The following is a 22,860-nucleotide window of genomic DNA, read 5'->3' on the forward strand; positions in this document are numbered from 1 at the left end:
CGGGCCTGGCAGCCCGGCCTATTTCCTCCCCGGGAGGGAGGGAAGGGGTGATGGCGGAGGGGACGCGAGGAAGCGGCTGCTCGCGGTGGTTCCTGCTGCAGGAAGGGCCCTGCCCGGAGGCTGAGCTGGATCCGGCCTCGCCGGGGCCTCGGCCTCCACGGCGGGCAATGCCGTCACCGGGCCCGGGGGTCCCCGCCGAGGGGCTTGTCTGCAACCCAGGTGTGGGGAGGATGCTGTGGGGTGGGGGTGGGTGCGCCCTGGGGAACCCCCGGTGTCAGGGAAGGGAGAGGGGCAGGGGAACGGAGGTGGCACCTCTCATGGGAGATGCTGAAGGACGGGGGGAGCAGGTGGGGAGGGATATGGGGCTGGGAATGGCAGCACAGGGACGGTGCCGCAGCCCCGAGGGTGCTGAGGGCGAGTAGAGGGATTGGATGGGGACTATCCCCCGATGGGGAAGCCGGCAGTGTGTCCCACACCGAGGGACAGGGAGGCACCCTGGGGTGCCAGGAATCACAGAATCACAGAATTTTCTAGGTTGGAAGAGACCTCAAGGTCATCGAGTCCAACCTCCAACCTAACGCTAACAGCCCTCCACTAAACCATATCCCTAAGCTCTACATCTAAACGTCTTTTGAAGACTTCCAAGGATGGTGACTCCACCACTTCCCTGGGCAGCCTGTTCCAATGCCTCACAACCCTTTCAGTGAAGAAGTTCTTCCTAACATCTAGCCTAAAACTCCCCTGGCTCAACTTAAACCCATTCCCCCTCGTCCTGTCACCAGGCACGTGGGAGAACAGGCCAACCCCCACCTCGCTACAGCAGGAAGAGCACCCCAACAGCCCGCACTTCAGCTGGGCACCCCGCACCCACAGCAGCCCCCAAAATTGCAGGTGGATGCGAACATGGAGGACATCAAATATGGAGGCGAGGTCACATCACTGACAGCAAACCCCTCCTGCCGAGGTACTGGCTTAGCACCCCCTGTGGAGAAGCAAACCCAGAAGATGCAAACATGGCAGATTCACTTGTTGTTAAATAAACTTTAATAATTTTTGCACCAGAGTGAGAATAAAATAAAATGTTCTTTGTGGCCTCACAACTGGCCAAGGATTAAAATCAGCAGGCAGGGGGAGCAGCTCAGCTCTCCTCTCGGGGAAGGCCACACAGTGCCGTGGGCTCTCCCCGCAGGCGATGCTCTGCCTGCCCCACGCACTCAGATCGCTGAAGGCACAAGTGTCACTTCATCCCCCTGACCCCGTGCTGCGGCTGCCATTAGTGCCCCCACAAGCAGGCAAGCGAGTTCTGTGCAAAACCCCTACATATAAAAATAGCAGTTTTCTGTACCGAACATCCTAAAAAACTAGAGCTTTAATCAATGTCAGTTTATCCACACCCTTGATTTGAAATCCTGACGTGCACCCGGGAAAGCCGCTGCATCTCCATCGCCGGGGGAAGCGCTGCTGGGGGATTCGGCAGCAGGTGGCTGCTGGCCCCAGCCCCACACAGCACCAGCTCGCTCCCGGCCAGCTCTGGCTCCCCTGGCTCAGCCCCTGAAGGCTGCAGGGTTCCTGGGTGCAGGAGCAGCCCCCAGCCGTGGCTCATTGCTCAGCACTGGCAGCTCCTGGGGTCCATGCTTGACACCTCCAAGCATGCCAGCCCCCAACTCTTGGCTGTCTTGGAGCTCTCGGAGAGGCCAAGTGCTGTCTTCGGGCCAATCCACAGGTGCTAGAGGCTTGGCCCTGCACCATCCGCCTCCTGTTCCTGCTGGTATCGCCGGCGGCGCTCACAGCGCGGGCAGGACTGGGCACTGGCCTGGCACTCCCGGTGGAAGACGGTTTTGCAGTTACTGCACCTAGAACAAAGCAAGGAAAATCCCATCCTGTTGGCAACATCGGGCAATGACTGTGCTTCTCCCACCAAACTGGACCTGGGGATGCTTCCTTGTTTCCCTTTCCTCCAAGTAAGTGCCCAGAGAGAGACAAGCCCTGATGACTCGACACATCGGCTGGCCCTGGCAGGATCCAGCCACCTGCTGGACACAAAACGGCAAGCTTTGCTAGCAAGAGCAGTAATTCATCCACCAAAAGCCCTGCCTCCAGCAAACACAGGAGAAAAGCAGCAGCTCTGCCCGAAAGAGCAACCCCTGCACTGAGCATCAGCTGCCAGCACCTTGCTGGCTTTTTGCAGATGAAAGAGCAAGATATCAAGTGAGCTGTGAGCTTTGCACTCTGCTTTCGGAGCAGGGCAGGAGGGGGAAGAGGCTTCCAAGCAGCACAAGATCAAGTAAAACGTTGCAGGCTGAGCCCCTAAACCCTGCGAAGTCACAGGGCAGCCTGAGCCCAGCTGTACTGGCGAGGACAAGATGCGGCTCTCTGCAAGGTTTTCCCCTCTGCTCGCCACATTGGGGGCACAGCCTGGAGACCCCCACCCTGCACAAGTCAGTGTCACAGCCTGCAGAACAGCCAGGGACATTGTTTGGGGACATGAGAGCCACCCTGGGGTTGGGCAGCCTCTGAGTGCAGCGTTTGGAGCTGGCCTGCACCAGGGCGGCCGCGATGCAGCAGGAATGTAAACAGCTGTAAATTACACCTTGTGTGGGGCTGGCTTGCGGGAGACACCCATTTTGTGAGGGGCGTTCACGAGTTATCTCGAGTAAACAGCAGTCAGTGCTAAGAGGCTGGGCTCACTTTCCTCTTCTCCCTGTCATGGATCCCCACCTTTCTCACCTTGCAAGCAGCAGCAAAATGCAGCTGATCCACATGCCGGTGGGTCAGCTAGCTGAAATGCCCTGAGCGCTGCAAATGCCTGGTGCTCAGCTGACTGCAGACGTGCCTTGTTTAATGCCGTCAACCTGGAGCTGAGCTTCCAGCGCCATGTGAGACCTGAGCTGTATTTCCCAAAGGAAGCAGGGGCTGCCAGACAGAGCAACGGCAGAGGGAGTGCAGGATGCAGAGCAATGTGCCAGGAGACTGCCAAAATACCACGGGATGAAAATTCTGGGCTCAAACCTTGCTCCCAGCAGGCGGGTGCAAACCCAGAGTTGCTTGAGATATGGAAACCGCCTGTGCACAGACAGACGGGACAGCAGGGTGCTGCCTGGTGCCCTGTGCTTTCCCAGGGGAATATTTTTCAGGCGGCTCCTCCTCCTCCTGCTGCTGCAGGGGGCGGGTTGCGAAGCGGAGGTTTTGCCCTGCGAGTTTCTGAGTGAGCCCCTCCCCAAAAGCAGCAGCTTCTGCCTCCACCTGCAGCACGGTGGCCTCAGGAAGCGGCTGCTGCAAATGCAAACGTCACTCGCCCGGCTGGGTTATTGTTCGGAGGCGTTTCGGTTGCATCCTGCAGCGAGTCGCGGTGTGACCCGTGCGGCTGGCTGTCACACGCGTGGCGGAGGGGCAGGAAGCTGGGTTCAGCTCAGCGAGGATGTTATTGAGCTGCCTTCCTGCTGCAAAACCCCACTCGGCCTCCCCTGACACAAAGGAGGTCGACAACTTCAGAGCCCAGCTCCCAGCACACGCGACCTCTGTCCTGCTGCCGGCGCAGCTCAGCCCCATGTGCCAGTTCTTCCCAGTGCCCACGGGCTCTTAACAGGGAAAATCAGTTCCCTGGGGACACTGTCCTCTTAACAAGCACTGTGCTGTCCCTGCAGCAAGGAGGGATAATGAGCGATCCTGCTCAGCCACCCTGGGAATATTTGCAGAGAAAACGCACCAGGGGACCCTAGTCTTGGTGATATTTTCTGCAGCTTCTGGATGTTTTAGGAGCTGCTTTTAGGCAAAGCAAGCTCATGCAGACCACCAGCCTGTTAAGTGTCTCTGCCAGGAAAAGGTTTATAATCAGTTCTGAGCTGATCCAGTGAGACAAGAATCACCCTCCAGCTACAGCACCTACACCTTGCAACAGGCTCTATGCGGGAAGGATTTGGTCTCTTTAGAGGAGGATTTCAACAGAAAACACAAAGCCCAGCAGTAAACACACCCATCCTCAGGCACAAAGCGAGGGAGACGTCACTCACCTGGTGGTGGTGTCAAACTCGAAGGGAAAGATGATGTCGCTGCGGTTGCAGATCTGGCAGATGAAGCCTCGCTGGGTGCACAGGTCGCAGTTGTAGACGTGATGGGACGCGAACTGGATCAGAGACTGCAGGAACGTCTCGAAGATGCCATCAGCTATCTGTGGAGCACAGACATCAGGCACACGGAGCCTGCAGCTGGAGGGGTGTGCGCTGTGCAAAACGCACATTGCACTCACGCTTCGTGCTGCCTATGGAGACAAGGCTGTCCTCCCAAACCAACCCAAGATCCCACGTGCCTGCCTTGGGGTTTAGCATCTCAATGGGATGCCAAAATAAACCCACAGCAGCACCCAAAAGCTGCCAGGATGGTTCCTAGCTTTGGGGTTAATGCAAAATTCTACTGCTGTAAAGCCTACTGACCGTCTCCAGAAGTTGTGACAGATGGCAGCTGGTACGGTGATGAGCAATACTGACTTAATGGGAGGTGAAACAAGTTACCGTGTAATCTCCACAGTTCTTGGAGGATACAGGTCACTTATTTTAGCCTCCAAGCTAATGTGCAAGACTTGCAGAAGGCACGTGATAACAGAAAGCAAGGCAAAAAGGAACTGAGCAGCCTGAAATCTTCTGCTGAAGAAGTGCTGTGTTCCACGCAGTGTCTCCACAGGCAGAAATGGGGATGTTCTGTATCAGCAAAACTACAATGCAAAGCTCTCACCTGCCGCAGATCAGTGACACTGTACTTGTGGGGACACTCCAAGAGGTAGTTCCTGTGATCAAGCCTTCAAACAAGCACAGAGGGGAATGTGTTAGACACTTTAGACCACATCTCAGACAGCCTCACAGTAAAAAGAGCCCAGGCGATGCAGACTCAATGTTACTGCAAACCTGATTTCACACCAAACAACACATCCCAAATCCTGCCATTGAAAATTGTTTGAGAGCATTTCAAAGGGGGGAAAAAATATCTATTTTCCCAGGTGTTTCCTGTCCAGCCTTGGTCAGGAAAACGATTCCTCAGTCCCATCTCCACGTGCTGCCCCACAAACAGACGGGTAACTTCTTCCAGCACATGACACAGAGGTGAAAACCAGTCCTCACCCTGATGAGACAATAAGGAGCAGGGCACAGACCCAAGGGCCAGGAGATGATCCTGTCCAGTACCCTGGGCACCCCCAGCCTACGGCAGCAACGATGACAGAGCAAGGTGAAACCCTGGAGCACGAGAGGGGACTCAGGGTGCTCACCGCTTGCTCAGCTCCTTCAGGGCCCCGCTGCGGCACATGATGAGGTAATCTCCAAGCAGCTTCAGCTGCTCCCTGCTCCGGAGGATTCGCCTCATCCTCTCCACATGGTCATAGAGGCTCTCGTTGACCAGCTTGAGGTCGATCAGTGGCTGGTTACGGATCTGGGTGAGGAACTTCAGCGCCTGCCGGCAGACCTGCAGCAGGAAGAGACTGGGTGTGAGGGGCTTGCGGGAAAGCCTGGGGAGATGTTTCCACCCCTGCTGATGGTGGGAGCGTTCAGAGGGACATCTCCTTGCGCTCAGCATGGACTCAGCCTGGGCTTACCCCTCGCTTGGTCAGGTCCCAGTTGTGGATGAGGCGTGAGGGGATCACCGTCTCGTCGTCCCGGTGGCAGCTGTCGCAGTAGTAGAGCCCAGAGAAGGCGCAGAGCTTGGGCTTCACGAAGGAGAAGCCGATCTGCCTGGAGCAGCCTTCGGGGGGCAGACAGAAGATGGTGAGAGGGGACCCGCGCTGCCCCAGGGCCCAACATGCTGCTGCTGGAGCAGGGGAGAAGCTTTTGTGGGGAGAATGGGGCAGGGAAATCTTTGAGAGGGTCAGAGACTGGCTAAAGCACGTGACAGGACGCTGGCCGGGAGCTCCCAGCACCTTCCTGCACAAGGGGTTGGAATTCAGATCAGAATGGCCCAGCAGGAACATTCCTAAACAAGGCACCTCAACCCACCACATTTTTTGATCCATAAACTGGTTCAATTCAAACTGTTTTTCTCCTTCTTTTAGGAAAATTGACCTGTAAGAACATCACAGTGGGCCAGGGAAGAACCAAAATCCCACCTGCCCGTTCCACCACCGGCCCCAGCAGCTCTACCCGGTTCTGCTTTCCGCATGGCACTGCTGCAGGGAGCAGCATCAAAGCCCGGGCTCCGCACCCATGAGTGGCAATATGGGGCTGGGAGAAGCAAAAGAGCAGACCCCTCTATCACAGCAGTGTGCAACCCTGCAAGAACCTGGCTTAGGTCTCAGGGGAGGCGTGCATGGCTTTTACAGCTGCTGGAGAAGCGAGCACATCTGAGCTGGAGTCGTAAAGACAGGAAAACTCTGTGCTATTTTTACTGGGTTCACTTCTCTAAAATAACCAACAGAGTCAGTGGGTCTCTGAGCTCCAGCGGGTGCAGCTGGAGGCTGTGTCTGCCCTGGGAAGAGCTGGGGCTGCTCCACCACCCTCTGCCAAGGCTTTAACGTCCAACACTTTGCACTCTGGAGTAGCTGGAGTGCAGTAAAAAGAAACAATGGAGCTCAGATGTTGCTCTCTGCATTAAACAAAAATGCTTCTATTTCTTCTGGCTTGTCCCACTCTGACATACAAAGAACCCACTCCTGTACCAAAAGGGTGGCACAGCAGGAGAAGGGCGAGCACGGGCATCCTGAGCCACAGGTCGGAACTGGGTGGAAGGAGGCAGAGCTGCGGAGAAGGGCAGGCAGATGCCCAAGGAAACCTACACAAAGAAACTGGGAAGTGAGATCGGCCTTTTTGGCTTGCTGCTTCCATCTATTGGTAGGTGGAAGGTGCAGGACAGAGCCTGGAGGGGAAGGTAGAGACCAAATAAAAAAAGACTGAAAAATACCTTATAAAAAAAAAAAAAAGGAGATCTAGAAAAAAAACTGCTGGGGGGTACAAGAAATATAATTGAAGCCGGAAAGAAATCTGAAGTTTAATTGGCTTACTGAGGTAAAGAACAAATTACACCTCCCATAGAGGTCAGAGAGCGTTATCCTATTAAGCCAGCGTCACCCAGCGTGCTGGGAGGCGTTGTGCTGAAGGTCAAACGAACATTGCACAAAATTGGCTTGTCACACCCATCGCAACGTTTGCTCCTGTGCTGCATTACTGGAAAAACAGCTCTACCCCCATGGCTCGGGTTTGCCCTTGACTACACCTTCCCCACAGGTTGGGGCCACCCAATGCCCAGAAAGGGGGTCCTGGGCCCCTCAGCTCCACCAGGTCCACCTGAGTTTGACTGAAGCCAATGTCCCTGCTGTCTACACCATAAATCTCTTAAGCAGGACCCCAGCAGCAGCCCACTTTGACCTTGGAGGCAGTGCAGGGGTGTGATGGGGATCTGGTATTTGGGGACTCACCCCGTGCCCAGGGACTGCCAAAGACGCCACTGCTTTGGGATGTGAAGCCCAACCTAGGGGCTTTGGTGCCACCTGCTACAGGGGTTGGCAGCAGGGCTCAGAGCATTTGGTCACCTCGTTAACCTTAATGAACTTGACATTATCCTCCAAGACAGAGCTGGGATCCTTGTTTTCAAACCAGCCCCCGTATACCTGCGCAGATGAAGCTCTGAGAGTCCAGGCCCTTCTCCACGGGGATGGCCACCAGGTATTGCAGCAAGAAGCCGTTCTCCTTCACGATGCTCTTGAGGAGGACCTGGGAGTTGCCATCCAAGCTGCCACCCAGCGTCAGGGCCTCCTCCGCCACCTCTAGGTAGGAGGCGAGCACCCCTCGGACCAGCTCCCTCCACGATGCTGCTTCTTCTGCGCTCTCAGCCTGCAGCTTCAGGACAGCTTTGGAGGTGATCACCTTGAAGAACGATGGTCCCCCGAGGCTGGTGTCTGGAAGAATGTCCTGGATCGTCTCTATGCCATAACTGTTGCTTAAGATTTTGTCATTGTTCCTCACCTTAAAGCACTTCAAGGTTTCCAGTGACAGGGAAAAAATAAAAGGGACCCATGTTTTGTCTACGTCCACGTACAGAACAGACTCTTTGATTGCATCCAGTTCTGGTTCATGAGCTGAAGTCCAATCGAAGCTGGTCCCAGGTGCTTCGTTGTACTGGAGGACAGCAGCGGGATCACTGCCTTCGCCACCATCTTCGGGGTACTCCAGCGTCTCCCACTCCTCCTCCTCCAGCTGAGGCCGGCACTTCTGCAGCGCCTCCCGGATCCTGTCCAGCCAGTCCTCGGCCTCGTCTCGAGAAGGAGCTCGTAGGTAGAGCTTTTTCCCCAGGAAAACCAGCTCGAAGCGTCCGTCCGAGTGCGTCAGCGCCAGCGACTCGCACCGCAGCAGCGAGTAGCTCTCGACGCAGATGCGGTCCTCGTGGTCCAGGAAGAGCCGGAGCTCCAGTGGTGACAGCTCGCAGGAAAACTCCTTCCAGATGCCCATGGCTCCTCTCCGCTCCAGGGTGCCAAGCTTCAGGAGTCCTCGGAAGGGGTTGGAAAGACCTTGGGCAAAAGCAAACGTCTCAGTATAACCAAAAGGCAAATGAGGTGGGCAGAGAAGAGCCGACAGGCAGCTCGTGGACAGCAGCCAGAGGCATTGCAGCTTTGAGTCAGTCCTGCTGGGAGGTGCAACGGGGCAGGAGTTTGCAGGACCTGCTTGCTGGGCCCCTGTAATCGTCCCCATGCATTTGGTTTTGAGGTTAAGAATGAGAGGGATGGCGTAAAAGAAATCTGTCCTGCAAGGTGGGCAGAGCCATGGGGGCAGAGGCACCCAGCGCACGTCCTCTGTCCCTAAAGGGCTTCCCACCAGAGCTACGGGGGGCTCAGCCACACTGAGGATCTCTGCCTTTTCTGGAGCTTCCAGCACCACCACCAGCTGATGGCAAGGGCTGCTCCCAGACAGGCGACCACCCAAATTCCCTGCCCAGCCCTTGAGCGCTGCCTGCAGCAGACGCGTGCTTAAAGTGGGGGTCACGCACCCATCTGCCGGCGATGCACGACGCTGAAGCCCTTTTGCTCCCGCTCGGGTGAGAGTTTGGGCTTCCCGCCCCGTGAGGAAGGCACCGACAGCCTTTCCAAGTCGAGAGCACTGATCAGCCCCGGGGCCGGGCCCTCCCCAGCACCGTCTGGCACGAAGCCGTTGATGTCAGCTGGGCTTTTGCCACTCTCTCCTGCAGAAGGCCTGTAGAAATCATCTTCCGAGATCCAACTCTTTCTTTTCTGTTAAAAAAAATGTATGAAAAAAGACACCTCACCAACAAACTCAAACCCATGCATCCACGGTGGCCCCATGCATACCCAGCACAGTGACTTTGGCCCCCCCAGCACACTCTGGCTGCACGCTGCCAGTGAGCGGCCCTATTTCGGGGAGCGTGGACGGGCTGCCAGCTGCCCCAACTGCCTGGCTAACACAACTGGGGAGCTGACGGCAGGGATGTCCACGGGTGGGTGACAGAGCAAACACCACCCTGCAGGGAGGTTGTCATTGCTCACACCGAGGAAGAAGTGCTCAATGAGCCTGAGGGTGCAGCTGGCACCATTGCGCATCACCTCACCACGTCGGGCTGCTGCCTGGTTGTCCTCACGTGTCCTGGTTTTGGCTAGGATAGAGTTAATTTTCCTCCTAGTAGCGGGTAGGGTGCTGTGTTTGGGATTTAGGGTGAGAATAATGTTGATACCACGCTGATGTTTTAATTGTAGCAGAGCAGTGCTTACACTAAGCCAAGGACTTTTCAGCTTCTCGCTCTGTCCTGCCAGTGGGCAGGCTGGGGGTGCAGCAGGAGCTGGGAGGGGACAGACCCAGGATGACTGCCCTGAACTGGCCAAAGGGGTATTCCATACCATAGGACGTGATGTGAACAATTAATGGGGGGGGCTGGCCAGGGTGGGGGGACCGGCTGCTTGGGGGTAGGCTGGGCATCGGTCAGCGGGTGGTGAGCAATTGCACAGTGCATCATTTGTTTGTACACATTATTAGTAGTAGTACTATTATCATCATTATTATTATTTTCCTTTCTTTTCTGTCCTAATAAACTGTCTTTATCTCAACCCACAGGCTTTCATTTCTTTCTAATTCTCTCCCCCATCCCACAGAGGGAGAGGGGAGGGTGAGCGAACAGCTGTGTGGTGCTGAGCTGCTGGTTGGGTTAACCCACAACATCACCAAACCGCTTTCTGACCGTAGGTTTAGTTGGGGCGCAGCAAAGTGCAATGTACAGTGCCCCTTAAGCGCTGCTGCAGGGCTGAGAGCACCCCTCTGCTGAGCCACAAAGAAGCGCTGCGATTTGGAAGCCCAGAAACACAAACTGACTGGTTCTCCTGCCCTGAAGTCACAGAGGGCTCTGGGGAAGGAGCACACTCCCTGCAACATCCACATGCAAGGCCTTTGGTTCAGCAAGCATTTCTGAGGTGAGGTGAGACACCAGCTCAGTGCAGGAGCAGGGGCCAGGAACATTATTTATTACCAGGGAGAAGCAGAGAAGACATCTAGGTCCTAGTCCTGTCTTGCAAGCGGATGCTACAAGCAACGTTCTGCTGTCTATTTGAGAAGAAAAGCAAAGCGGGGAAGGCAGAGAAAACATTTGTCTCGCTATGTCATGAGGGGCTGAGACCTGAAAGCTGAAGGACGTCTGTTAAGCTGAAAGAACACAAAGCTGTAACTTCTCCAGGAGTTTGTCTGGCTGCAAGCAGGGAGAGAGGTTGTGGGACAGGCCTCTGAACAAACACCAGGAGCAAAACACGACCCAGATCAGGCCTCCTGCAAAAGGGAGCAGCCTTGCCAGACCCAGAGCATCCCTTCCAGGGATGTGTCCCACCAGGGCTGTGTCCCACCAGGAAGGACCCTACCTTGCTATCAAAGAGCCTTTTATTCCGACCACAAACCAAGTCACAGCGGGAGAGTCTGCGCCACCCTACAGGAGGAACACAAGGCGCTATAGGAAGCCTCTGTTTACTCTGGGGCGAGGAATGCAGGTTGCTCCATGAGTCATGGGAAAGCAGGAGGGGATTTCCTGTTGACACCGTATGTTATACGCAGATTAGTCAGCCTGGCCCAGCGCCAGGAGGAAGCAGCGGAAATGGGATAACCGGGAAGGAGCCGAAAGGAGCCGGGACCCAAAAGAGAAACCGCTTGTTGGTGTGCAAAGAAGATCCTAACCTCCCTGGGGTGGAAGGATGAGTCAGGCGCGAGACAGAGTTAGGCAGGGGATGGGACTGTTTGAAGGGTTTCTTAAAAGCAAAAGCAAGTGGATCGCAGAGGACTGCAAGAGGGATGTGCACTGCTCCTGAGGCGAGCCTGAGCACCAGGGAACACCATCCTGCTTCGGGAACAGATGTGTTGGGTGAATGTTCTTCCACTGCACAACTGCAATTTGTTTCCTGCCTAGGTAGTGCTTCTCCCTCCTCTTACAAGGGTGAAGGAAAGTCCCCTGGCCCCAGCCCAGGAGAAAATCCATTCTTGAGCTGTTCTGTCAGCTCAGAGAGCTGAGGGCTAGATTTGTGCAAGAGCTCATCACCCTTCAGATATCATTAATAAAACAGAAAACTTCTCTTGTTGGGGACTGGGTGAGGGACAACCAGCTTGCCACGAGGGGTTTCAAATGCTTTGGAATTCTTTTTGCCAGGAAATATTTACTTAGGTCCAACATGCCCAGGATGGCTGCACGGCCACACCTCTGTGGGGCCCAGGAAGGTGTGCACGGAGCAGGGAGCACTCCCACCACCTCTTCCTGCTGATTCTCGCGTTATGTGTTATTTATACCAAATGTGCCACCGGTGGCCCTGAAGATGAGAGTTCAGAGAAACTAGAGCCTACCAAAGTTGTCACCACCTTCACCTTCCTTTCCCATTAGATCAGGAAGCATAAAAACAAGGATACTGGGGAGCACAGCACACGAGCTGGGACACCTACTGGGCAACCCGGCAGCGGAGAAAGGAGGTACTCGGCTGCGGGGCTGCGCACCGCGTGGCCGCCCTCGCTGCTGCCGACCACACCGTGGCCGCCTTCCTCTGCTCCATCAGTGCCGCCGGGACGCGGGGCTGGGACGCTGGCATCATCCTGGGGGACAGCATGGACACTGCCCCTCTGTCTGGTGGGAGGTGGCGGTGGGCGAGCATCCTCAGAGGGTGCCGGGGGTGCTGGGGGGCAGGCGGGCTGCGGCGGGGAGCACCCCAGCACGGCGGGGACGAGCTGGTCTGGTGGGGCATCGTGGCTCGGCTTGGCTTTGCTGAACTCGGACAGAACCCTAAGAAAGAAACAGCAGTGAGCTCGGTGCAGCTGCGCTGACCTGGACCTAGCATGCGGCTGTGCCTGGTTCTTCAGTGCCAGCCCCCAGAGCAGGGCTCAGCCCCGGCGGGCTGACAGCTCCAAGCTGCCAGGCACCAGCCCTGCCCCCAGGAAACACAAATTGTCCAGCCGCCAGCACATCACCAGCCAAAGACCCCACAAAGGATGCTCTTCCTACTGACCTGCGTTACTGGATTTTCATTTACTTCTGACACTAAGGGGTTAATGGGCCCCCGGCCCATGGTATGACTCCTGAACACACCCCCGAATTTCAGATGTTTTTGTAACCATTAACAAGCAACTTTAAGTGGAGCTTGGCCATGCCAGATGCTGGTCCCATGCCTCTGCTGCACCAAGTCAAACTAAACCAGCCCAGCTGAAAATTCAAAACAAAGTCTTTCCATCGCGAGTTTAGTCAAATCAAGGGTGGTTCTTCCAGAATTATGATAAAATGCAAAATCCTAGAAGTAGGTAACAACGCTGTTATTGATGGGGAAGCGCAGGCAAGAGCTCTAAACCTTGGGAAATAACTGAGCAATTAACCAGCTTGCCAAAAATGTCAGCTTTAAGCACTTCAAAACTCCTCATGAGCTTGGGCTGATGTGCACAACTCTTCTGGCCAAAAAAACATTTACAACAAAGGTAATGTTTCATTTACAAGTCTCCCGTTTCAGTTTGACCATTCCATTCAAAATTCTACTTTTGTTTTAAAACTTGCCTCCGTGTGTTTTTTTTGCTTGTTACATGGGCATAAAGTGACCTGAAACAAGAAGGTTTTAAAGGCATTCATCCTGCTGGTCAACTGAAAGCAAAGTGTTTCTGCTTTTGTGGGAATTTCAGCACACTTGCTGTTTCAGACCAATGTGAAATGGCTGTTTGGTCACAATCTGAGAGAGCCCTTGCCCAGCTCTGGCTCTGCCACTAAAGGTGGCCTCTTCCAAGCAAGCAGGGTGAGATGCAGCAGTTATAGCTGTGCTCACAGCCTTGCAGCCCTCTCTAAAGCCAACACCGGGCAGCGTGCAGTTGCCAAACGCCACCCCAAGGCCAGGCTCAGTCAGACAACACATCCTTCGTTTTTCAGGGCAGCGGGGAAAATATTTGCTGATTACTCAGAGCTTATACAGCCTGCTGGAGATCCTTGTGCTTGCCGTCTGAGTGTTTTGCAGAAATAAATCACGAGGATGACAAACTAACAACCTTCCTCCTTTGAAGTATCTGCAGAAGGTGCAAATTAGAACCCCTTCCTATGACCAAATTCATTTCTTCCCTGCCAAAAAGCCCCAAGCGTATGCCATGGAGATGTCACATTCCTGAAAGCAGGGAGCAGCATTTTTCTGACGTGTCTGCCCTGGCAGAGAGGACAGGCACACACTTCAGTCCTCAGGTACTCATTTGCCTTGGCAGCAGGGTCCTGGCAAGCTGTGCCAAGCATTTCATCTTTTAACCTTTCAGGCTATTTCCAGGAGGAAAAAGCAGCCTGTTAAAAAGGGGAGAAAGCCTTCCTACCTATAGAGAGAAAATAAAGGGGTTAGAAATCCCACTGAAGAGGTCTGGGGAAAGACTCACTCTTGTAGTGACTTGTCCAGGTCCTCGGCAGTGGCTGTGCCCAGGTCAGAGTCGCAGGAGAGCGGCTCCTCGCTCCGCTCAGGGCTCTGGGCGCAGTGAGGCTGGAGGGCGCTGTCAGAGCCGAGGCTGGAGGACAGCTGGGACGAGCCTGTTGTGTTGAGGCTCAGCGAGGACGATGTCAGCTTGGTTTTGACACCGGTTTTGCTGATGGGCAGGATGGAGGGCTGAATTTCAATCTCATCCGATCCCGAAGACTGGGAGATGGAACCCAGCGACGCTTTTCTCCGGGGCTCCGATGTCGAGGACGTCAGGGGCTCCAGCAGCTCCGAAACAGGACACAGCCCGGACAGGGAGAGAGGGGTGACAGTCCACTCGTTCAACACTGCCGATTTATAAGACAGCTGAAAGGTTAAGGATGTTAAGCCCTGCAGGTAGCTAAGGAGGAACTCGCACTCCTCAGCGTCCAAAAGCAGAGCCGTGGACTGGTAGTACTCAGGCAGCCGCGGCCTCTCCCGCAGCAGCAGCTTCAAGTAGCACTCCACGAGGCCATCGTTCAAAGCCAGCCTCAGCCAGGCCCGGCAGCGGCCGACGTCCGTGTTGATAAAAATGAGTTGTTCCAGCTCTGAGACAATGTTCCTGGGGCAAGAGAGAAAAAGAATCGAAGAGGAGGTGAGGGGCTGCATTTCTAGTCCATCCCGGGCTGCCAGACTGTTCTGCTATGGGAGATTAGGAGTTGGGTCAGAACAGGCAGTGGAAAATCTTTGTTCCGTGGAAAATGTGGTTTCCCACAGAGAGAAAAAAAACAACTCCTGAGTTCCTCTAAACCAAATATATTGGTGATGAGCCCAGCCATCCCTGGGGGGTGCCCCTGGGCACTGCTGCTCTGGCTGGAGACATCTCCAGTGTCTCTGTGCTTGCCCTGGACCATGGGAAGGAGACGAGGGGAAAACTCATTTGTGTCACTCATTGGTGACAACCATATGTCCAAGTTCTAGTTCCACATTTCCCACCAGCCAAAACACAGTGGAAACCGCCATGGCAAGCCAAAAAGCAAAGCACAAGGCTTGAGTGAAATTCCTCAACCAGTCTCAGCCTCCTGACTTCAGCTGTTTTTTCCCCAAATCCAACAGCGACACCATCCTTCCTAATCCCCCCTGGCCCTAGCTCATACCTCTGTAGTTGACACTTCAGATGCTACAAAAATTAGAGCAGAACTTTCTGAAGTTTTTAATCTGTCTCTCAAAGATGAAAATCTTCAAAGGGCACAAAAATATCCCCCATGCCGTGTGAATCTGCTATTTTCATCCACTCTTTCATAATTCAAGAGTCGCTGATGGCGTTGGATGAGGCTTTCAAAAATACTTCTTTGTGGGTTGTTACTTTGTGTGGAAAGACTCTGCCTAGGGAGTGGCTCAAAAACCCCAGCAAGTAATGATAGCTACACACACGAGAACTCCACAAGATTCACAGATAAGGTCAGGCCCGATTCTCCTCTTTTTGGGCATGGAGAAGAGAAGCACGATTGTCCCCAAAAGGTAAATGCCAGGAGGGAGACCAGGCCCTGCGCTGTGCAGTCACGGTCCTCCGGTCCCACTGGGGACACCAAGCCCCCCTACACAGCCTGGTTCCCCAGAATTAAACAGGAGCATGCCCCAAGCTGGCACAGCAGTTTAACGCCTGGTGCAGGCGAAGCTTTAAGTGGTGACATTGCCTAAGTCCCAAATGTCACCAAACCCCCAGCACATGCTTAGAGGCCGTGCTGGTACCAGCAGGTGCCCTGTGCCTAGCCCCACAGCATCACTCAGCTCCAGAGGGGTTTTGCCCTCCTCCTCCGGAGCCTGCCGTGGTCCTGGGCAGCCCCTGCCCAGCAGGACACCCTTTGAGACTATCCAACATTTTGGCTGTAGGGATGAAGGGTACAGGGAGCGGGAGCAAAGCAAACCCCTGTCCAGCCAGCTCCCCTTAAAATTTTGTGGTGTTTGCCCCTCTTGGTGCCAAAGGGAGGGCAGAAACCTGGGTGTGCAAACTCACCGGTGCGTGATGCTCTTCAGCAGGCCCCAAAAGACAGGCTGGGGAAGCGGCAGGCGGCCGCCTGCTTTCTTCCCTTTCCCCCCCGCCTCTGTCTTTATGTGCTTCGCCTTCAGCCCATGCACAAAGACGGCCTCCAGGGCGCTGCAGAGGGTGTTGGCGTTCCCATCGTCGCTGGTCACAACGGCATCTGAAGAGACGTACTGCTTCTGCAGCGCCTTGATCGCGCTCACCAGCTGCTTCTTGATCAGCTGCAACACAGGAGGTGCAGGCTTAGGTAGTAAGGATACGTGTCAGGAAAAAAGGGCAATAAAAGGGCTCCAAAACTGCAAGGCTCATCCAGAGAGGCACCATGCAATTCCTGCTTTATCCACGTGCCCCGCAGAGACCATCAGCAAGCATTACAGCTGAACCAGTCCAGCTGGGGACTCACGCTCTTGGCATCAGCGTCGATTGCCTTTTTTAAACAAGTAATTTATGCAAATAGTTCTTCCTTTAGCTCACGTTTTGGGGCCCACTGGGTTTCTGGGGTTGCCTTTAGAGCGTGCAGCACTTCCAAAGACATCACATTGCTTAAGAGGGTGGAGAAAAGAAATTGGTTCTTTCTTTCCAGGCATTTGCTCAGGGAAAACACATGGATTAAATAAGCACGGGTGATAAACAAGGAACGCTAAGGAGGTAACCCCTCACAGAAATCAAAGCCATTGTGGCAAATGCTTTTGAGAGGACAGCTTGTGTTGTTTGCTGTACTCTTCTGGGAGCCGGGGTGAGCTCAGAAGCCGTAACATGGGGATTTCACATTCCAACAGTTCTGCTTTCCTCCTCCTTCCACCAGAGTGAAAAAGAAGCAAATTCAATGAATTTAACAATTTTATGCTGGTGGAAACGATTTTTTAAATGCAGCTGAGCCCAGATGTCTCAGTCAGCCTTATTTAAAATGAAAGCTGCACTTCCCAGCAGACATTTGGCAAACTCTGCCAACTTGGCCGTGAACCTAGCAAGCACTTGGCACTTGGGTGTCAATCACGCAGCCCTCCGAATTCATACCCAAAGGCACCAGCCGCTGCCACTGAGCAATGGAGGGGGCAGAGCTGGGGTTCAGATGCGCTGCTCAAGTCCCAGCTCCAGAGAGACTGTTCTCCTTGCAAGGGAGATGTTCGGTAACATTTTTTCAAATGACTTCTCCTCTCCAACCTTTCTCAGCCACAAATTTTCTCCTAACAAACTTCCAGCCCCAAATACTTTTTCAGGAGGGGAAATGCACCTAAGTAAGGTTTGTGGCAGCTGTAGTTCAGGGACATACATGCTGTATCCTTGATTATATCACCCCTTCCCAGCTGCCCCCGTATCTGCCAGCACAAGCAACCTGCCTGCGAGCAGCAACCATGGGCTAACAGGATTAAAGAGTGCAAGCGATGTTATCTGTCATGCATGAATAATTCTGCTGCAGGATGAATTAAAGACACAGACTTCACTGCCGCGTTTGAACCTTGCTCGTGAAATGTGTTCAGACTCCAAAGGCTGAGTGAAGAAAGTCCAGACACCCCAAACAGCCTCGGCAGCAATGCTCCTTCCCCGGGTAAGGGGCCAAGAACCCTCCCCAGCTCCTCAGTGCACATCCCAAGGTGGAGCCTGGTGGGGTTTAACTTGCAGCCACCCACCTCTGCTCCAACTCGGACAGCCACGCAGACCACCCGAGGATGCTCCGCCAGCACCAGCCACCCTTCTCCTGCCTGCAGTGTCCCAGCCCCGGCTGGCAGCGCAGCCGTGTCTGACCACGTCCAGCCAGGAACTGGGGCTGCACTGGGAGCAACCGGAGCAGGCTGGGGTTCAGGGCACATGTGATGTACTCACCTGTATGACTTCCTTGGGGTCATCGGCGTGGCTCGAATGCATCTCAGCTGCTGCTGCTCCCGGCACCGTGTTCACATGTCACCTTTGGGACAAGGAGGAGAAGCGTGTCTGAGTGCTGGTCACCTACTGGGCTCACGGGGGACCCGCCTGCCGTGCAGAGGGCACCCGGAGTCACGCAGCAGCGAGCGCTCCCAGCCAGACTGCTGCCACATTCCAGCCGGGACCAACCCAAGACCACACGGGAACAGACAGAACAGAGCGTGGCCAACAGCGAGAGACCAAGAGCAGTAATTAGCCTCTGCAGGTTAATTACTAAACCCGGTGAGACGCCAGGCTGCACGCTGGCCAAGCCACCAGCGCCGTGCGCAGGGCCAGGGACTGCTTCTGTTCTGCTCCCCCACTACCTGCAGTGCCAACCACCAGGCACGCAGCGAGGACAGCAAAACACCTGCATTTGGCCGGGCAGCCCGAATGATGGGACACAGAAAAACAAAGATGACATCGCCACTGTGGTGGCACAGGGGGGATGTGGAGGTGACAGCAATTCTGCCTGTCACAGAGCGGTCTGAGCAGCCACTTCAGGGCTCTCCATGCGGTTCTCAGTTGCTCCATTCAGAGGCAGATGCTCCAGTGTCGCCCCTTTCCCAGCAGAACGCAGAGCAGAAGGAAAAAATCCACTGCCCTCCACTATGGGAAACCCTGGCAAAGCCAGACCGAGAACTGTCTGCTGTGCCAGAGCTGTCTGTAACAGGAAGGTGGTAGCAGAGAACAAAGAGACTTTAATTCTGATGTTTGGCCTCCTACCCAGCTCTTAGGAGCCGTCTGTCGACACCGGCGTGTACCTGGAGGCTCTGGGAGCAAAGGCGCGTGGCTGCTGGCCCGTGGCCACATCCCAGCTCCAACACAATGTGCTCTGGTGCTTAAATGAGCTTGAGAGAAGCTCCAGCAGCAGCTGCTATGAAGCTTCCCAAAGACTAGGGGTTGGAAACGTATTCCCTCGAGTTGACACACTCACTGTGGCTTTGCCATTGAAGCAGAGGACAGAGCCAGCAGTGGACAGCAGGGTCTGGGTATGACCACGCACTTCCACTGCAAAGGCCAGTTGTGGAGGCAAAGGTGGCCCAAATCCTGTGAATCCCAAAGCCCGAGCATCCCAAAGCCTGAGCAGCGCGGGTGGTTGGTCCATCTTGGCACAGCCCCAGGTCAGGAGCTCTTTGGTGAGCAACTCCAGCTCCATCCCCAGCGTGGCCGGAGTTCACCAGAGTTTAATAGAAAAGGAAACTGTTTTTGCCACTGCTTGTCATAAGATTTCCTCTCCCTGGATTGCGACACAGGCCGGCGGGAGCACAGCGATTACGGGAATGTTCACCTCTGGCTCCAAGCTGCTGCCCAGCATTTTGGCAGGGGGCAGCAGGTGCGGAGAGGGTGCCGAGGTGACGGCAGCAGTGGTTGAAGACCACGGGGAGCCGTCCCCATCCCTGCCCTGTGCCGTGGAGGCTCAGCCAGTGTCAGACTCTGCCCCTTTACCTGCTGCCTTCCTGCTGATGGGTCCCACAGCTCGCCTGATGCCACCCTGAGGTTCAGCACTGCTGGAGGGACAGACACAGCAGTGGGCACAGGGTGGCACGTCTGCTGCTGCACCTGAGTGGCTCCTGCAAGAGCCAGTGCTGCCTCTGGGGCTGCCCCAGCAACCCGTGTTCCCAGCTGTCACAGCAAGGGATGATTTTGCAAACTCTTCCAGACTTGCTAAGCACAGGACGGACCCCAGCAGAGGTGTCCCCAAAACCTCTGCTCCCTTGCTGGCCTCAGCTCCTCCAGCCTCCCCGGGAGGAAGGAGGTTGAGGACGCACGCTATGACCAGTCCAACCAGTTCATCCCAGTGCCATGAATTCACCCAGCAATCTGCTGGGGCAGCACCTCCCCGAGCAGTGAGCACAACAAACATGCCGTGTTGGCGGATCTTGCCCGACATGCTCACGGAGCCCTCGGAAAGCCACCGCCGGGTTTGGTCTCCAGGTGCACCTGGCGCAGGACGGACACGCGGGCATGGACAGGAGCACGTCCACGGCACAAACCCCACGTGGCCTCCCAGCACCCGCCACCTCAAGGGCTCTGTGGGCTGAGCAAAACAGCCAAAGTAGAACAAAATAAACCAGAAAACAAGAAGGCAGAAGGCCAGCTCGTGTGGTTTACCTACCAAGGAAGGGAGCCCGCGGTGCGTGAGCAGAGCCGTCCGATTCCCAGAACGCAACAAAGTGGCCCCAAGCCCCGGAGCTGCTTGTTGAGATCGAGCCTAGGCGGTGACCCTCCGCTCCGTCCCAAAGCCCGGCGCTTCGCTCTCCCGACAAGTTATAAATAAACACCGAGTCACCACCGGCACTTTGTGCATGGAAAACAACCGCCGATGGGACGGCGTCAGCCGCTGACTCAAGGCCTGGAGACGGAGCCACTCATTTTCCAAGCACGAGCACAGGGCCGGGCCCCATCCACCCAGGGAGAACGGGAGCTGTGACGGGACGGGCAGCCCGAGCCCTGCGTCAGGACAGCTCTGTCCTGCCCTGGCTGCAGCACGAGGGAAACTTTCGGCCTTCCACGAAGGCCCCACGGACGCCCAGCCCTGCTTCAGCCACGGGGGGGCCCCGAAAGCCCCAGGTGTGGCCCTGCAGGCCCTGGAGGCCCGGTGCTCTCCAGCCGCAAGGGGACCGCAGCCTGGCAGAGGGGTGCCCGCGGCGAGCAGCGGCCGGGGGCCCACAGGGCAGCGAGGAGCCACCGCTCGCTACCGAACCCGGCCCCTCCTGCCCCGGCCCCGTGCCCCAGCCCCCGCGGGCAGCTCCGGGTGGCGGCGAAGCAGAGGCCGCGTTACCCCAGCAGCGGGGCAGAGCCGCCTCCAGCCCGCCCCGTGCCCCCCCCAGCCCGGTGCCCCCGGGCTCGTCCGCCCGAGCCGGTGCCGCCCCCGTGCGCCAGCCCCGGCCGGGTCACGGCCACCGGGCCCGCGGGGAGGGCACGGCCCGGGGGGGACACGGCGGGGGCGGCCGAGGGGAGGGCGGCGGGGGGGCCGCGAGGACCGGCGGGGGGCAGGGCAGGGCAGGGCCGCGGCCCCCGGCCCCCGGCCCCGTCCGGCCTCGGGCACGGCCAGCACGGGGCAGCCGCCGGCGGCTCGCGGGAACCTCGCTACCGGAGCTCCCGAGGCACGGGCAGCCGGCGGGGGCTGCTGGCACGGAACGGGGAGGATCGGGGACAGGGCCCGGCAGCGCCCGGCCCCAGCCCCCAGCCCCTGTCCCCCCTCAGCCCCCTCCCTCCCCAGCCCCCTCCCCGCCCCCCCCCGGCCCGGCCCCGCCCCCGCTCACCGGCTGCGCGCTCCCGGCCGACAACCCGGAAGCGGAGGCCGCGCGTCCCGCCCCGCCCCGCCCCTCCTCGCCCCCCGTGACGGCGGCGCGCAGCGGGGCGGGGCCCGAGGGCGGTGGGGCCACGCCCCCAGGGGCGGGGCTAAGGGGCGGGGCGCGGGCGCGCGGCAGCAGCGCGGGAGCGGGCACGGGGAGGTGCGTGTGCAAGGACGGGCACACGCACATGTGCACACAAGTACATGCACACACGTGTACACACATCTACATGTGCACATACACGTGTACACGCACACACACGTACATGCAAAAACCACACACACGTACACACAAGCACACGTGCAAACATGCGCACACGTACATGCAAACACAACACACATATACATGGACACAAGCACACGCACACGTGTACCACACACGTACATGTATATGCACACACGTACATGCATGTGCACACACACATGTACACACATAAGTACACACGTACACACATAAACACACAACACACACACATATGTACACACGTACATGTGTACACACGTACACAGGCATACACACATGTACACACACACACACGCACAGACACAGGCACACACCCACACACGGAGCTGCGCTGCCCCCCCACGTTCCCACAAGCCCCACAGCCCCCCCTGCACGCACACGTGCGCAGAGGCCCAGGCACAGCCGTGGAGGCGCACGCTGCAGGGGCGGCAGGAGGTTTGTGCCTCCCCGTGGCACGTTCGTGGCCCTCCTGTCACCACTACCCACGCGTGTGCACGCAGCCCAGCCACGCGCACACAGCCACCCCCCGTCCGCTCACGCTGGGCCCAAACCCCACACGTTTCCATAACAAATCCTTTTAATTCCACCCCCCCACCCCGAGTCCTTCCTGGAACGAAGCGCCCGGCCTCTGCTGGCTGCCACAGAAGAGGCCTTGGTGGCCTCGCACCGCCTGGCAGCGGGGCCGGCTGCGTGCCCGCAGGCGGAGGGTGGCTCTCAGTGCCTGGTGCCGCAGTGCTGCCGCCACCGGAGCCCTAGGGGGGCTCCCCGTCCCTCGCAGCCCCTCTGCTCCTGTCCTGCTGGGCCAGGCTCGAGGGCACCCCTGGCGCGTGTCCTCCCAGCGCGTCCTTCTGGGCAGAGAGGGGGTTTTGGGGTGCAGCAGGGTTGCGAGGTGGAGGCGTCAGGTCTCCAGGCAGCTGCATTTCCACGAGATCATGGCCCTTCTCGGGTGCTGTGGACATCCTGCTGAAATAACGGCAAGGCAGCGAAGGGAAGCATTGCAGCTCTGCGCCAGAACAAGAAACAAACGCAGGCACCGTCCCCACTTACTCTAGCTCAGGCTTGCCAAAAATCTCCTCCTCGGAGGACTCTTCATCATACAGCTCAATTAAGGACTTCTTCAGTTGGTCATCAAGAGGTTTGTAGAGGTCTATAAGCCACTGTGGTTTGGTTTTATTCCGATCCGATCCGTGAGAGCCCTGGAAAGCACCAGGGAAGGCATCGTTTCTGTACGGTGGGCAGCCAGCAGGCAGAGGGGCACACCTCAACCAGTCTCGGCCCTTACCTGCCCTCTAATGTCATACTTGTTCTTGCGCCATCTAAGCGGCAGGAGTTTCTGAAAGAACCTGAAAAAAACAAACAAACAAACAAAAAAAACAAACAGGATAAAAACTGAAGGAAGCTGGTAATGGCAGCATGTAGAGTCAGGCAACTGGCATTTACAGTGCTCAAAACGTCCGGATCCAGTGCATGGAAGGAAGCGGGATGCTTGTGTGCATCATCTCTCACCTCAAGAAGTCACCTTGCCC

The 22,860-nt window shown here is 56.6% G+C and overlaps 1 protein-coding gene across 2 annotated transcripts; it reads right to left on the reverse strand.

Annotated features, from left to right (window-relative positions):
• Positions 1-1,593: 1,593 nt before the first annotated feature.
• On the reverse strand, positions 1,594-21,095 carry PLEKHM1 (pleckstrin homology and RUN domain containing M1). Of its 2 annotated transcripts, none has more exons than XM_032202958.1 (12): positions 21,059-21,095; positions 17,712-17,793; positions 15,861-16,108; positions 13,830-14,465; positions 11,889-12,222; positions 8,959-9,199; positions 7,586-8,482; positions 5,582-5,727; positions 5,258-5,451; positions 4,729-4,792; positions 4,011-4,168; positions 1,594-1,853 (listed from the first exon to the last, which is right to left on the reverse strand). In XM_032202958.1, exons 2-12 carry the CDS (start codon positions 17,751-17,753, stop codon positions 1,727-1,729), a joined length of 3,087 nt encoding a protein of 1,028 aa, XP_032058849.1. In that variant the 5' UTR covers positions 17,754-17,793; positions 21,059-21,095; the 3' UTR covers positions 1,594-1,726. The 2 variants fall into 2 exon arrangements, with proteins under 2 accessions (XP_032058849.1, XP_032058848.1); XM_032202957.1 differs by lacking the exon at positions 21,059-21,095 and adding an exon at positions 19,909-20,326.
• Between the last annotated feature and the right edge of the window lie 1,765 nt (positions 21,096-22,860).

Source organism: Aythya fuligula, chromosome 24 (assembly GCF_009819795.1).
Source record: "Aythya fuligula isolate bAytFul2 chromosome 24, bAytFul2.pri, whole genome shotgun sequence".
In the NCBI taxonomy this organism is placed as follows: Eukaryota; Metazoa; Chordata; class Aves; order Anseriformes; family Anatidae; genus Aythya; species Aythya fuligula.

Coding starts and splice junctions, on each gene's coding strand:
- PLEKHM1 (XM_032202958.1), bottom strand. CDS start 17,753: ATGCATTCGAGCCACGCCGATGACCCCAAGGAAGTCATACAG. Junction 14,466..15,860: donor CTGAAGAGCATCACGCACCG/GTGAGTTTGCAC, acceptor CTCTTGCCCCAG/GAACATTGTCTCAGAGCTGG. Junction 5,452..5,581: donor GGGACCTGACCAAGCGAGGG/GTAAGCCCAGGC, acceptor TTCCTGCTGCAG/GTCTGCCGGCAGGCGCTGAA.